This window comes from Cetorhinus maximus, chromosome 3, assembly GCF_964194155.1.
Source record: "Cetorhinus maximus chromosome 3, sCetMax3.hap1.1, whole genome shotgun sequence".
NCBI classification, from domain to species: domain Eukaryota; kingdom Metazoa; phylum Chordata; class Chondrichthyes; order Lamniformes; family Cetorhinidae; genus Cetorhinus; species Cetorhinus maximus.
The window spans coordinates 18325179-18342143 of record NC_135881.1 but is presented as its reverse complement, the minus strand read 5'-3'; the positions used below and the strand labels follow the sequence as shown (position 1 = coordinate 18342143).

Below are 16965 nucleotides of genomic sequence, written 5' to 3'. Positions count from 1 at the left end.
TTCCAAGGATTCACAACCTTTTGAGTGAAGAAGTTTCTCCCCATCTCAGTCTTAAATGATCAGTTTCTTAACCTGAGACAGTGTTCTAGTGTTCTGGATTCCTCAGCCAGGAGAAACAACCTCTCAGTTTCTACTGTATCAAGTCCTATCAGAATTTGTATGTTTCAGTGAGATCACCTCTCATCCATCTAAACTTCAGAGAATATTGACCCAATTTACTCAGCCTCTCATCATCTCATCACCCTGTCATTCCAAGGACTAATCTAGTGAACCTTTGCTGCACTGCCTCCATTGCAAGTATATCCTTCCTTAAATATAGAGACCACAGCTGTGCATGATACTCCATGTATGGTCTCATCAAAGCCCTGACTTCTTTATTTTTGTATTCCAACGCCTTCCAAAAAAGGCCAAGATGCACTTTGCCTTCCTAATTGCTTGCTGTACCTGCAGGCTAACTTTCTGTGTTACTTGTATGAGCACACCCTTTGAATATTAACATTTAGAAGTTTCACATTTTTTAGAACATACTCTGCTTTTCTATTCTTCCTATCAAAGTGAATAACCTCACACCTCCCCGCATTATACTCCATCTGCCACCTTGTTGCCTACTCATTTAAAAGGTCTATATCTTTCTGCAGCCTCTTGTGTCCTACAGCTTACATTCCCACCTAGCTTTGTATCATCACCAAACCGAGATACGTCATTCTCTGTCTCTTTGTCTAAGTCACTAATATTGTAAATAGCCCAGCACTGATCCTTGTGGCATAAATGGTGTTGAGCTTCTTGAGTGTTGTTGGAGTTACAATCAACCAGGCAAATGCAAGATACACCATCACACTCCTGTCTTGTAGATGGTAGACTCTGGAGAGTCAGGAGCTGAGTTATTCACCGCAGAATTTCCAAGCTCTGACCTGCTCTTGTAACCGCTGTTTCTGAATGACTGGGCCAGTTAAGTTTCTGGTCAGTCATAACTCAGGATGTTGACGGTGGGAGATTTAGTGATGGTAATGTCTTTATACGTTGGGAGATGATTAGATTCTCTCTTGTTGGTAATCTGGCACTTGAGTGGCACAAATGTTACTTGTCACTTATCAGTCCAAGCTTGAATCCTGGCAAAGCTACATTCAGGCTCCACCTATTTCACTTTGGTTTCAGAGAAGACAATTCCTCTGTCCTGGCATAAAGGGCATCGTATCTCGCTCTCTTTTGTTATGTGCAATTGTGTCCTGCATAAAAACAGATGGATTGACTGTGAGCACAATGGATGAAAGAGCAGTTCATGCCTGTTGTCCCTGCTGAGCCCTCAACAGTAAGGGATTGAGACACCGTTTGACATTAGATGGGTAGCTTAACGTGGCTGGCAGACATTCAGTGACAATGTCCCACCTGCAGGTCTGTGGATGCTAACCCTTCAACTGCCTGATACCCTTATGAGAATGTGAGTTGACAGTGAGTAGCAGTTTCATTTACCTTGGTGGAGCGGTGCAGATCATTCATCCCTTTGCTGCACAACAGGGTGGTCCTTTTCTGCGCCCCATGGGCGTTAACCTCCCCAGTGACCTCCTCCCAGGCCGGTGTGGTCAGGTGGGAAGACATCCTGCACCCATCCCATGGAAAGAGTACCTCCCGCCTTTCCTGGTATTCCCCAGGGAGACTTTGCTGAACCATGGGGCAGAGGATTTCCCATGCTTGGGCGCCATAGTTTTCTTCGTCACTGCAACAGCTGGTCTGCAGTGAGTGAATGTCTGGCTAGGTGCCATTTAAATATGTTGCCAGGACCTTCAGCCTCATTAGGGGCGGGCAACATCCTTCCTGTCCTGCCATGAGATTTGCTGAGCTCCTCACTGATGCATAATTAATGAACTGAAAAGCAGAAGCGTGTTCAGCCTTCCTGCCACCCAGCGAGACTCACGCTGCCTTTCCTGCCTGCCACCGCACTTAGTCTCCAGAATGGAAAATTCCGCCTTATATTGATTAGTAATAACAATTGCAAACATTGACTAAAAGTGTTCCAGAATGGAGGGCTCTAACCTTCTTAATATTACCATAGTTACCGCTGTTATCCTCATGATAACTGAATATATGAAGAACCAAATTTTATCTTTGTGAAATCAGTGTACGAATAGAGGCCATTGAAAAAATTAATTTCTCCCAAATAAAGATAGCTTTTCAAATGTGTGATACTTATGACAATAATAATAATTGCATGAATTAGCACGCACATATATATATATATATATATAGACACATAATTGAATCATATCTGGCTATTGAGATCATTACTGCTGTGCAAGGTTTGGCATTGACCTGACCATTTATCTTGCACTAAATTATTAAAATCTCTGTGATCCTTAGCCCTGCCTGTACTTTTCAAACAAGAACTTCAGAGTAAAGAAGCTGAAGAAGGCAGTACAGTGTCATTGTGTTGTGAGGTTTCTAAACATGATGCGCCCGTTCAGTGGAAAAAAGGATCTTCAATACTTGACTCAAGTAACAAGCATGAAATGAAGCAAGAAGGTTCCATTATTGAGTTGCATATTCACAACCTAAAACCAGAAGATGCTGGAGAATATACCTGTGATTCAGGGGATCAACAGACTACAGCCTTCTTAAAAGTAAAAGGTAGGACACTGACCATTACATGATATGATTAAATTAGATTTTAACACTGCATTGTTTTGTGTATGCTCAGTATCGTTCCCAGCTCATTGAAGGAAGGTAATGGAATAGAAATGCATACATGCCTGTTCTTGTTCATATGGGATGGAGGAGGTACAACCAGTGGGCAGGATACAATCCCTGAGTCAAAATTGTGAAGCTCGAGTCAGCCCCAATGTTGAGCCTCATTTCCATGGCCAGAATTGTCCTGTCGGCGAACGGGGGTGGGGCCCAATTGCCGACGAGTAAAATGACACGCAGTGACGTTGGGCGTGCATCCCGATGTCACTGTGCGTCATTTAAATTGTTAGTTTGGTGGGTGCGCAGCCGACTCGGCTGCACACCCGCCGAACTGTCAAAGGCCTATTAAGGCCATTTAAGTAGTCATTAACTCAATGAAATGAGCTGCCCGTCCAACCTTAAGGTTGGTGGGCAGGCAAAGAGCCCAGGCGGCCTTCGCATTTTTCATGAAACCTCATCCATGGGCGGGATGGGGTTTCATGAAGTGTTTTAAAATGTAATAAAAATTTTTATGTTAATTCTTTGACATGTCCCAGCTCATGTGACAGTGTCACATGAGGGGATATGTTTCAAAAGTTTTTTCCTTCCTTTATTTAAACTTACACACATCAAGTGGATCTCCCTGAGGCACGGAGATCTCAGGGAGATCTCTGCACTCTTTCGCGCACATGCGCGAAGGAGCGCAGGGAACCACTCAGGGTATCCTCCCTGCCTGCACAGGGAGCGCACAGCGGTCCTTAGTTGGCCCGCCCACGTTAAATGACGATGCGTCCCCAATCGCTGGTGCCGATTGCGTTCGAGCCCGCCCCCGCACAACACACCCGGTTGGGGGGGGGGGGCGGATTTTTCCCCATGAAGCGGACAAGCTAAAGAGAGTATGAGGCAGCATACATGACGTTGTGCTTTATTGCAAGGCCCCACAAAATAAGGCCATGACCAATTTAACATTGGCACAAACAGCCATATAGATTTGTTGTGGCCTTTGCACTGCGAAGTTGATTACCACAATGTATATTTTAAACCTGTCTCATGGGCACAAAAATGTTGAATTTAAGCTCCACTATTCATTGTGCAGGGGCTGCTAAGGTTAAAAAGAATGGCCTGATCTTCTCTTCCAGTCAACAGGTGGTAGTTAGGTGACAGCAAGTTTGTGAATTGGAAGAAATGGTGTGGAATAAAGGAGCTGTTGTAAAGTTGAAGTCAATGGGAATCAGGGAGTAAATGCTGCACTGGCTGGAGCCATACCTAACAGAAAGGAAGATGCTTGTGATTGCTGGTGACCAATTATATCAGCCCCAGGACATCACCGCAGGAGTTCCCCAAAGCAATGTCCTAGGCCCAATTATCTTCGGCTGCTTATTCAATTACCATGCCTTCATCATAAGATCAGAAGTGTAAATGTTCACTGATAATTGCAGTGTACAGTTCCCTTCACAATGCAGCTAACAAAGCAATCCATATCCGCGTGCTGCAAGACCTGGACAACATTCAGGCTTGCGTTGATCAGTGGCGATAGCTTTTGCGGCACACAAGTATCTGCCAGCAACCATCTTAGGATAGCAACGCCCCATGACATTGCCAAATTTCCCACCATCAGCATCCTGGGGAGGTGGAGGTGGGGGGGTCACCATTGATCAGAAATTTAACTGAACCAGTTACATAAATACTGTGGCTGTGAAACTCATCTCCAGACAGCCAAAAGCCTTTTCATCATCTAAAGGGAACAAGGTAGGAATGAGATAGAATATTCTCCACATGCCTGAATGAGCGCAGCTTCAACAACGTTCAAGAAGCTTAGACCATAAGACATAGGAGCAGAAATTAGACCATTCGGCCCATCGAGTCTGCTCCGCTATTCGATCGTGGCTGATAAGTTTCTCAACCCCATTCTCCCCGTAACCTTTGATCCCCTTACCAATCAAGGACCTATCTATCTCGGTCTTAAATACACTCAATGACCTGGCCTCCACAGCCTTCTGTGGCAATGAATTCCAAAGATTCATCACTCTCTGGCTAAAGAATTTTCTCCTCATCTCTGTTCTAAAATGTCTTCCCTTTACTCTGAGACTGTGCCCTCGGGTCCTAGTCTCTCCTACTAATGGAAACATCTTCGCCGTGTCCACTCTATCCAGGGCTTTCAGTATTCTGTAAGTTTCAATCAGATCCCCCCCATATCCTTCTAAACTCCATCGAGTATAGACCCAGAGTCCTCAAACGTTCCTCATATGTTAAGCCTTTCATTCCTGGGATCGTTCTCGTGAACATCCTGTCGACCCTCTCCAGGGCCAGCACATCCTTCCTGAGATATGGGGCCCAAAATTGCTCACAATATTCTAAACGTGGTCTGACCAGAGCCTTATAAAGCCTCAGCAGCACATCCCTGCTTTTATATTCTAGTCCTCTCGAAATAAATGCCAACATTGCATTTGCCTTCCTAACTACCGACTCAGCCTGCAAGTTAACCTTAAGAGGATCCTGGACTAGGACTCCCAAGTCCCTTTGCACTCCAGATTTCTGAATTCTCTCCCCATTTGGAAAATAGTTTATGCCTCTATTCTTCCTACCAAAGTGCACGACCTCACTCTTGCCCACGTTGTATTCCATCTGCCACTTCTTTGCAATTCACACACCATCCTGACTTTGCAATATATTGTTGTTCCTTCACTTGTTGCTGGGTCAAAATCCTGAAACTCTCTCCCTAACAGCACTATGGGTATACCTAAACAACATGGACTATAGCAGTTCAAGAAGGCACGACCTTCTCAGATATGGGGTGGGGATGGAGGAGAGATCTTTTCCGATCCCTCTTTTTTTTCCAATAATTTATATAGATTTTTCTTTTCCCACCTATTTCCATTATTTTTAAATGTATTTCCATCCATTGTTTTATCTCTACCTTTTAGACTATCTTGATCCCTTCCCTTCACCCCACCCCAGCCCCACTAGAGCTATCTGTACCTTGCTTGGACTGCTTTCTACCCTTAATTAGCACATTCCTTAGATAATATCACGACCTTCAACACCTCATTGTCCTTTGGTCTATGACATCTTTTGGCTATCTCCACCTGTTACTGGCCCTCTATCCAGCTCTACCTGTCCCTCCCCCCCCTCCCCCTTAAACCAGCTTATATTTCACCGCTTTTCTATTTTTACTTAGTTCCGTTGAAGAGTCATACGGACTCGAAACGTTAATTGTGTTCCTCCCCGCAGATACTGCCAGACCTGCTGAGTTTTTCCAGGTATTTTTATTTTTGTTTTGGATTTCCAGCATCCACAGTTTTTTGCTTTTATCCCAGCCTAATCAATCTTTCCTCATAGCTCAGACCCTCCAGCCCAGGCAGCATCCTGGTGAATCTCCTCTGCACCGTCTCCATTGCAATCACATCCTTCCTATAATGTGGTGACCAGAACTGCACACACTACTCCAGCTGTGGCCTAACCAGTGTTTTATACAGTTCCAGCATAACCTCCCTGCTCTTGTATTCCATGTCTCGGCTAATAAAGGCAAGTATCCCATATGCCTTCTTAACCACCTTATCTACCTGCCCTGCTACTTTCAGGGATCTGTGGATATGCACACCAAGGTCCCTCCCTCTGATCTTCAGTACTTTCCAGGGTCCAACCATTCATAGCGTAATCCCTTGCCTCGTTAGCCTTCCCCAGGTGCTTTACCTCACACTTTTCCGGGTTGAATTTCATTTGCCACCGTTCTGCCCACCTGATCAGTCCATTGATATCCTCCTACAGTTTATGGCTATCCTGCTCACTATTTACCGCCCTACCAATTTTCATGTCATCCCCGAACTTCTTGATCGTACCCCAACATTTAAGTCCAAATCATTTATGTATACCACAAACAGTAAGGGCCCCAGCACTGAGCCCTGCAGAACAGACTTCCAGTCAAAGAAACATCCCTCTACCATCAGACTCTGCTTCCTGCCTCTCAGCCAGTTTTAGATCCAACATGCCACTTTGCCTTGGATCCCATGGGCTCTTACTTTCTTGACCAGTCTGTCATGAAGAACCTTATCAAAAGCATCGCTAAAGTCCATGTCGACCTCATCAACACTCCTGGTTATCTCCTCAAAAAATTCAATCAAATTTGTCAAACACGACTTTCCCTTAACAAATCCATGCTGACTATCCCTGATTAATCCATGCCTCTCCAAGTGCAGATATATTCTGTTCCTCAGAATTCCTTCTAGTAACTTCCCGACCACTGAGGTTAGACTGACTGGCCTGTAATTTCCTGGTCTATCCCTCCATCCCTATTTTAATAATGGGACAATGTTAGCAGGCGTCCAGCCCTCTGGCACCTCACCTGTGGCCAGAGAGGATTTGAAAAGTCTTGCCAGGGCCCCTGATATCTCTTCCCTTGCCTCCCTCAACAGCCTGGGATACACCTCATCTGGGCCTGTAGATTTATCCACTTTTAAGGCCACTAAACCCACTAATACCTCCTCCCTCTCTTTGTTAATTTCCTCTAATATTTCACAGTCCTCCACCCTGCGTCGTCCTTTTCCATTGTGAAGACCGATGCAAAGTATTCATTAATGCACATCTTCCGGGTCCACACACGCATTACCTCTATAGTCCCTAATTTGCCCTACTTTTTCCCTAGTTATTCTCTTGCTCCTTGTAAATTAAAAAAATCCCTTTGGGTTTTCCTTTATTCTATCCACCAATGCTTTCTCATGCACTCTCTTAGCTTTCCTAATTTCCTTGGTAAGTTCCCCCCTGCACTTTTTATACCCCTCTAGGGACTCTGCCCTATTGAGCCCTTGGTACCTGCCATAAGCTTCTCCTTTTTCCTTAATCCTAACCTCATGTCCCTTGACATCCAGGGTTCTCCAGACGATCCCGCACTTTGCTTTTACGGGAACATATTTGCCCTGTACTCTGGCTATTCCCTCCTTGAATGCCTCCCACAGCTCTGACCCAGTTTTATCTGCAAGTAGCTGCTCCCAGTCCACTTGGGGCAAATCATATCTTGTCTTAGTAAAATTAGCCTTTCCCCAGTTTGGAACTTTTATTCCCAGCCCAACCTTACTCTTTTGCATAACTATCCTAAATGTAACTGAGTAATGGTCACTATCTCCAAAATGCTCCCCTACTGATGTGCCTTCCACCTGCCTGGGCTCATTTCCGAATATTAGGTCCAGAACTGCCCCCTCCCTTGTTGGGCTTTCTACATACTGATTAAAAAAGTGCTCTTGGATGCAACTGTGGATGCTGGAACTGTATAAAACGTTGGTTAGGCCACAGCTAGAGTATTGCGTGCAGTTCTGGAATCTGCATTATAGGAAGGATGTGATTGCACTAGAGAGAGTGCAGAGGAGATTTACCAAGATGTTGCCTGGGCTGGAGAGTTCTAGTTATGAGGAGAGATTGGATAGACTGGAGTTATTTTTCCTGGAGCAGAGGAGATTGAGGGGGGACATGATTGAAGTGTATAAAATTATGAGGGGCATAGTTAGGGTAGACAGGAAGGAATTTTTCCCCTTGGTGGAGGGATCAATAACCAGGGGGCATAGATTTAAGGTAGTGGGCGGGAGGTTTCGAGGGGATGTGAGGAAGAATCTTTTCACCCAGAGGGTGGTGGGAATCTGGAACTCACTGCCTGAAAGGGTGGTAGAGGCAGAAACCCTGCGAACATTTAAGAAGTATTTGGATGTGCACTTGCGATGCCATGGCATACAAGGCTATGAACCTAATTCTTGAGTATAGATTAGAATCTAGGTCCTCTGGATGGACTAGATCCTCTATGTGCTGCTGACTGCCTGTCCCAGGGTCCTCCTCTTGCACTCTCCTCGAGATGCTGCTGACTGCTTGTCCCAGGGTCCTCCTCTCGCACTCTCCTATTGGTGCTGCTGACTGCCTATCCCGGGGTCCTCCTCTCTCACTTTCGCTGTTTTAACCTCTCTGTCCCGAAGTCTCGCTGTTTTAACCTCTCTCTCCCAAAGTCTCACTGTTTAACTGAACTGTTGCAAATTATTTAGGTGAGTTGTTTGTGACTGTGTGAAATTCTTAAATTGCACATGGTAAGGAAATTACTTTCAAAAGTAAAATTGAATTGTAAAATCTTTTTATTCCTGATTGAGCATATGTGCAAATTTTCATTTTCTCTTTCAAATTAATAATGAATACTGTATCGCATTCAGTATTATTCTTTTAATGAACGAATAACTAAAAAATACTAGAGGGAGAAATTAGAGTATGCGAGAAAGCTAGCTAGAAATATAAAAACAAGCAGTAAAAGTTCCGACAAGTATTTAAGATGGAAAAGAGTAACTAAAGTGAGTATCGGTCACTAGAGAGTGAATCTGGAGAACTAATAATGGGAAGCAAGGAAATGGTGGAAGCGTTGAACAGGTGTTTTGTGTCTGTCTTCAATAGAAGGCACAAATAACACCCCAGAAATAATTGTGAATCAAGAACTGAAAGGGAAGGAGGAACTTAAAACAATCACCATGACCAGGGAAAAGGTATTGTGCAAACTATTTGAGTTAAAAGCTGACAGTAGCCAGGACCTGATGGCCTGCATCCTAGGGCCTTAAAATAAGTGGCTGCAGAGATGGTAGATGCATTGATGCATCGTCCAAAAATTCTTAGATTCTGGAACGATCCCAACGGATTGGAAATTAGAAAATGTAACACATTAATTCAAGAAAAGAGGGAGACAGAAAGCAGGAAACTATAGACCATTTGGCCTAACTGTCATAGGGAAATTACTAGAACCCATTATTAAGGGGGTTATAGCAGGATACTTAGAAAATCATAATGCAATCAGGCAGAGTCAACATGATAATATAAAAGCGAAATAATGCGGATGCTGGAAATCTGAAATAAAACAGAAAAACTCAGCAGGTCTGGCAGTATCTGTGGAGTGAGAAACAGAGTTAACGTTTCGAGTCTATATGAATCTTCTTCAGAGTCAACATGGCTTTGTGAAAGGAATTTATTAGAATTCTTTGAGGAAGTAATAGGTGAAGTGGTTAAAAGGGACCCTGTAGATGTGGTGTACTTGGATTTCCAAAAGGCATTTGGTAAGGTGCCACATTAAAAGTTACTGCAGAAAATAAGAGCTCATGGTGTAGGGGTAACATATGAGCGTGGATAAAAGATTAGTTAGCTGACAGGAAGCGGAGCCTCGGGATAAATGGGTTATTTTTGGATTGGCAAGCTGCAACTAGTGCCACAGGGATCAGTGCTGGGGCCTCAACTATTTACAACCTTTATCAATTACTTGGATTAAGGGACCAAATATTTGGTAGCTCAATTTGTGATGACACCAAGAAAGGTAGGAAAGTAAGTCTCAAGAGGAGGTAAAGAGTCCACAAAGGGTTAAATGATTAGGAAAAAATATGGGGAAAATTTGTCCGTTTTGGCAGGAAAAATAGAAAAGCAGTATATATTTAAATGGAGAGAGCCTTCACAGCTCTGTGGTACAGAGGGATCTGGGTGCCCTTATGCCTGAATCACAAAATCTCCGTATGCAAGTACAGCAAGCGATTAGGAAGGCAAATGGAATGTCAGTCTTTATTGCAAGGGGAATGAACCATAAAAGTAGGGAAGTTATGCTGCAGTTCTACAGGACCTTGGTGAGACCACACCTAGAGTACTGTGTGCAGTTTGGTCTCCTTATTTAAGAAAGGATATAACTGTATTGGAAGCAGTGCAGAGAAGATTCACTTGGCTGATTCCTGGGATGAAGGGGTTGTCTTATAAAGGAAAGTTAAACAGGTTGGCCCTATACCCATTGGAGTTTAGAAGAATGAGAGGTGATCTTATTGAAACATATAAGACCCTGAGAGGATTTGATTGGGCTGTTGCCAGGAGGATGTTTCCTCTTGTGGGGGAGACTAGAACTAGGGGACACAGTTTAAAAATAAAAGGTATCCCATTTAAGACAGAGATGAGGAGAATTTTTTTCTCCCAAAAGGTTGTTAGTCTGTGGAATTCTCTTGTGCAGAAAACAGTGGAGGCTGCATCATTGAATTTATTCAAGGCTGAATTAGATAGATTCTTGATAGACAAGGGAGTCAAGGGCTGTGGGGGGTGGTGCGATGAGGTTTCGTGAAGGGATGAAGGGTTTATCATTTAGATAAAATTTTTTGAAATAAATAATGGACATGCCTCAGGTCATGTGACAGTTTCTCATGAGGGGACATGTCCTTAAATCTTTTTCTCACCTTTATCCAAATTTCCACAATTTAAACAAATCTCCCCCTGCCCGTACAGGGAGCGCTCAGTGCTTCCGGGTGCGCGTCATGATGGGCGGGCCGTAATTGGCTCGCCCGCGTAAAATGGTGGCGCGGCACCGATTGGGGGCACCAGTCGGGTTCGCCCCCGCCCCTGCACAACCCCCCCAACAGGGGGAAATTTCTGCCCATTTGTTTCAGTGTTAATTGAACTAAATTTTGAAAATTACTGTCTTTCAGCCTTGCCTGTACTTTTCAAGAAAGAGCTTCATAATCAGGAGGTTGAAGAGGACAGTACTGCCAAGCTGATCTGTGAGGTCTCCAAACCTGATGCCCCAGTGAAATGGAGAAAGGGATCAATGCTGCTTGAGCCAAGTAACAAGCATGAAATGAAGCAAAAAGGCCCCTGTGTTGAGTTGCTTATTCACAGCCTAAAATTAGAAGATGCTGGAGAATATACCTGTGATTCTGGAGATCAACAGACCACTGCCTCCTTAAAAGTGAAGGGTAAGACAACAGTCATCAGATATTGTAATTCAAAGGAATAAATGTTGTCATTTGTAATTTTTCATGCAACTCATCATTCTTGCTAACCTTTTGTTAGCAGGATTTTTTTTTAATTCATTCAAGGGATGTGGGCTTCGCTGACTGGGCCAACATTTATTGCCCATCCCTAATTTCCCTTGAGAAGGTGGTGGTGAGTTGCCTTCTTGAAGCGCTGCAGTCCATGTGATGTAGGTACATCCACAGTGCTGTTAGGAAGGGAGTTCCAGGATTTTGACCCAGCGACAGTGATGGAACAACGGTATATTTCCAAGTCAGGATGGTGAGTGACTTGGAGGGGAAATTCCAGGTGGTGGTGTTCCCATCTATTTGCTGCCCTAGTCTTTCGATATGATAGTAGTTGTGGGTTTGGAAGGTGCTGTCGAAGGAGTCTTGGTGAATTCCTGCAATGCATCTAGTAGATGGTACACACTGCTGGTACTGTGCATCAGTGGTGGATGGCGTGAATGTTTGTGGATATGGTGGCATTCAAGTCGACTGCTTTGTCCTGGAGGGCGTCAAGCTTCTTGAGTGTTGTGGGAGCTGCACTCATCCAGGCAAGTGGAGAGTATTCCACCTCACTCCTTTCTTGTGCCTTGTAGATGGTAAACAGGCTTTGGTGAGTCAGGAGGTGGGTTACTCGTTGCACAATTCCTAGCCTCTGACCTACTCTTGTAGCCACAATATTTATATGGCTAGTCCAGTTCAGTTTCTGGTCAATGGCCACCCCCCAGGATGGTGATGGTGGGGATTCAGTGGTGGTAATGCCATTAAACATCAAGGGTGATGGTTGAATTCTTTCTTGTTGGAGAGGGTCATTGGCTGGCACTTGTGTGGCGCAAATGTTACTTGCCACTTGTCAGCCCAAGCCTGGATATTGTCCAGGCGTTACTGCATTTGGACATAAGCTGCATCACTGTCTGAGGATTCACGAATGATGCTGAACATTGTGTAATCATCAGTGAACCTCCCCACTTCTCATTTTATGATGGTAGGTAGTTCATTGATGAAGCAGCTGAAGATGGCTGGGCCGAGGATACCACCCTGAGGAACTCCTGCTGCTGAAATGACCGACCTCCAGCAAGTGCCGCTATCGCGCTGTTGATTTCTTCCATTAGTTTACTGACGATGGAGAGTAGGCTGATGGGGTGGTTATTGGCTGGGTTGGATTTGTCCTGCTTTTTGTGTACAGAACATACCTGGGCAATTTTCCACATAGCCGGTTAGATGCAAGTGTTGTAGCTGTATCCGAACAGCTTGTCTCAGGGCGTGGCAAGTTCTGGAGCACACTTCTTCAACACTATTCCTGTAATATTGTCAGGGCCCGTAGCCTTCGCAGTATTTAATGCTTTCAACCATTTCTTGATATCACTTGGAGTGAATTGAATTGGCTGAGGACTGGCATCTGTGATGCTGGGGACCTCCGGAGGAGGCCGGGATGGATCATCCACTCGGTAGTTCTGGCTAAAGATTGTTGCAAATGCTTCAGCCTTATCTTTTGCACTTATGTGCTGGGCTCCCCCATCATTAAGGACGGGGATATTTGTGAAGCATCCTCCTCCAGTGAGTTGTTTAATTGTCCACCACTATTCACGGACTGGATGTGGCAGGACTGCAGAGCTTAGATCTGACCCGTTGGTTGTGGGATTGCTTAGCCCTGTCTATCACTTGCTGCTTATGCTGTTTGGCACGCATGTAGCCCTGTGTTATAGCTTCAGCAGGTTGACACCTCATTTTTAGGTCTGCCTGGTGCTGCTCCTGGCATGCCCTCCTGTACTCTTCATTGAACCAGTGTTGATCCCCTGGCTTGATGGTATTGGTAGAGTAGGGGATATGTCAGGCCATGAGGTTATAGATTGTGTTTGAGTACAATTCTGCTGCTGGCCCACAGTGCCTCATGGAGGCCCAGTCTTCAGTCGCTAGATCTGTTCGAAATCTATCCCATTTAGCACGGTGGTTGTGCCACACAACATGATAGAGGTTATCCTCATTGTGAAGATGGGACTTCATCTCCACAACAACTATACGGTGGTGACTCCTACCGATACTGTCATGGACAGATGCATCTGTGGCAGGTAGGTTGGTGAGGATGAGGTCAAGTATGTTTTTCCTTCACCACCTACCGCAGACCCAGTCTAGCAGCTATGTCCTTTAGGACTCAGCCAGCTCCGTCAGTTGTGGTGCTACCGAGCCACTCTTGGTGGTGGACATTGAAGTCCCCCACCAGAGTATATTCTGCACCCTTGCCACCCTCAGTGTTTCTCAACATGGAGGAGCACTGATTCATCAGCTGAGGGGGGGCGGTACATGGTAATCAGCAGGAGGTTCCCTTGCCCATGTTTGACCTGATGCCATGAGACTTCATGGGGTCTGGAGTCAATTTTGATGGCAACTCCCCCTCCACTGCATACGCCACCACCTCTGCTGGGTCTGCCCTGCAGGTGGGATAGATCATACCCAGGGATGGTGATGATGGTGTCTGGGACATTATCTGTAAGGTATGATTCCCTGAGGATGACTATCAGGGTGTTGCCTCACTAGTCTGTGAGATAGCTCTCCCAATTTTGGCACTAACCCCCCCCAGATGTTGGTAAGGAGGACTTTGCAGGGTTGACAGGGCTGCAATTGCTGTTATCGTTTCCAACGCCTAGGTCGATGCTGGGTGGTCCGCCTGGTTTCATTCCTTTTTTGTGACTTTGAAGTGGTTTGTAACATCTGAGTAGCTTGCTCGGCCATTACAGAGTTATCCACATTGCTGTGGGTGTGGAGTCACATGTAGGCCAGACCAGGTTAGGACGACAGATTTCCTTCTCTAAAGGGCATCAGTGAACCAGATGGGTTTTTCACAACAATCGACAATGGTTACATGGTTATCATTAGACTTTTAATTCCACCATCTGCCATGGCGGGATTTGAACGCGGGTCTCCAGAGAATTACCCTGGACCTCTGGATCACTAGTCCAGCAACAATACCACTACGTCATCGCCTCCCCCTGAGCGGGGATATGGAAATCATTTACTTTCATTATCCATAAAAAATGATTTTTTTAAGCTTTCTGGCTGGTAAAGTTCAGGTTTGCCTTTCTGCCAATTATTACATCCCCCCAATTTTCTATTCCTTTGAATTAAATGGAAAATAAATGTAATTCAAAGGGAAGTAAATTGAGTGGGCTGTAAAACCGGTGGCAAATCCGAATGCACCAATTAATTGCCTGGCGAGCTAAGCTGAACTCGCCACCTGTATCCCTACCAATCTTAGTTTAAAAAATTCATGGTATTACTGTAAATTTCAAGGCTTAGTGATTGTGGTAAACTATACAAAGAAGTAATTGGTGGGTTGATTTTTATCCTGACTGCCTGACTGGAGCAATGTGGGCAGGGAAGTTCAGATGGTGGGTGTTTCTGATGCCTTCCCACCATCTTTACTTACCCCAGATTGGGCATGGGACATATTTTGCATAGAAAATCAGTGATTCCATTTAACTTGAAATCGTTAAACACCAAACCTCATGGGAAATATGGGAGTGCCCAGGTAATATTTTTGTTTGAAATTCTACATGTTCCTTTTGAACCAAAGTAAGCAAGAATCCTTGGTCCTCTCCATCCCCAGCCATCACTCCCTCTTCCGCCACTTGGAGCCCTTCAGAGGCCTCCACACCAGCACCATCCTTATGCAGGCGACTCTTCCCTCCTGTCCCTGTTGGTCTCAACCTCTGCCTGATTTCTGCTCAAACCTGCTAGCTATTACAGGCCCCCCCCAAAGTTAGAATCAATCCTTTAGTTTTATTATGGACTGTGATTGTCTTTATAAAATAAGACTATGCCACATATAATTATGGTGTCATATTGATTTGTCATAATCAAATTTTGAGAATCTGCAAAGTGTCTAAATGTAAGGAAATGGATGAATATTAGGAATTGCAAAGCAATAATTCATCTGGAGAAATTTGAAGACATCTTGCAGCTACACTGTGAGTTAAAGTGTAATGAAGCTGTATATCACTGATGAAAAGGAATAAAGACAATAGCAACATCAAAAAATCTGCTACTATAGTATGGTCAAGTACTCTAGGCTGTCATTTAATTAGAACGGAATAGTACTCTTACTATTAGAATGCATTGTTGTTTCAGCGAATTTGAATTGAGTTATATTTGGGTATCCAGAGATTCTTAGAGATCGCAGAAGGATATCCATGCTGAAAAACACATCAGGCATTAGAATACTGTTTCCCTCAGCCCCGACTAGATGTTTTAAACAAGAGGTGCAAAATGCAGAAGCTGAAGAAGCTGTTACCATTACTGGGCTCTGTGAGGTTGCAAAACCTAATACGGTTTGTAAGTAACAGCAATTGTTTAAGCAGTATTCCAATACACCAGTTCTGAATCAACTAAGACAGTAATGCTGTTGAAGAATCAGAATTGTTGCAGTGCAGATGAGGCCATTTGGCCTATCATGTCTGAAAGAATGTTATCAGAATTCTGATATGGAACAGCTTCCTCAAACATTGTTTTTTAGTGAGTTTATTTGAAATTTGGTGGGTGTTCAGAAGTCAGACTTGAATCTTAAGTTCATCATCAGGAACTCTGTTATGACCGATGCAGTTGGTAAAGTGGAGCTATTTTTAAAAATCCCAGAGGGAAACTTTAAACAACTGTCATAACCAGTAATTTTAAGTGTTATATTTGAGATGAGACTCTAAACTCAGGAATCAGACCACTAGTTCTCGAGGTTTTACATTAAACTAAATGAAACATTTTATTAATTTACACAGGGTAAAATATATGTACACATGGCTACAAATTACTACTATGATACCTTTTAACAAATTCCCAAACTACTCTCCATTAAGGCAACAGCAACCCATAGACTTAACCAAACACCAGGCAAAGCATTTTCTCCTTACGAATTCAAAATGAGGTTCTTATCACTGTAGAGTCAGTTGGAGGCTTGCAGCTGCCTTTTGATCTTACATTGCCTCTGCCTGCACACCCGAAAACTACTGAAGGTATACCTACCAGCCCCACTGAATATTATTTCTCATTGTATCAGCAACCTCTTTGAACTTTACCTTTTAATGATGAAACCCCTTTCATAATACCAATTTTATTAGTAATATAAACATATTGCTTGGTAGCTGCTAGAAAGGCGTCAATTTTCACCCCACTTCCTGAATGCTGTATTCAAAAAATGTAAATGTACGCTATCTCTCTTACATATCAAAACTAGTACACATCAAAGCACCCAGAGTAGCTGGCTTTAATCCAGTTAAGACATACTCGCAATCTAAACCTCTATTTTAAAATAAAAATATTTTCCAAAATATATATATTAAAAACATCATGACATCCCCTTCCTTACCGAAAAATGAACTGTCATAATTCTAAAAGACGGCTTCATTTTAGTAACCCATCTCACACTATCTCTTATACTTATTACACTATTACATTACCAGATGCCTGCGTCAACGGCCAACTTGAATTGCTTGGCATAATTGGGTGCTGCAAACACTGGTGTCGTAGTTAATACAGTTTTCAAACTATC

General features: G+C 43.9%; 1 protein-coding gene across 1 annotated transcript in view; it reads left to right on the top strand.

The window, feature by feature from the left end:
• obscnb (obscurin, cytoskeletal calmodulin and titin-interacting RhoGEF b) overlaps positions 1-16965 on the top strand; it is a 691209-nt gene that overhangs the window by 377521 nt on the left and 296723 nt on the right. The window contains exons 42-43 of the mRNA XM_078536828.1: positions 2356-2622; positions 11121-11387. Of these exons, the coding sequence (XP_078392954.1) occupies positions 2356-2622; positions 11121-11387 (534 nt within the window). The remainder of the gene's footprint in view (positions 1-2355; positions 2623-11120; positions 11388-16965) is intronic.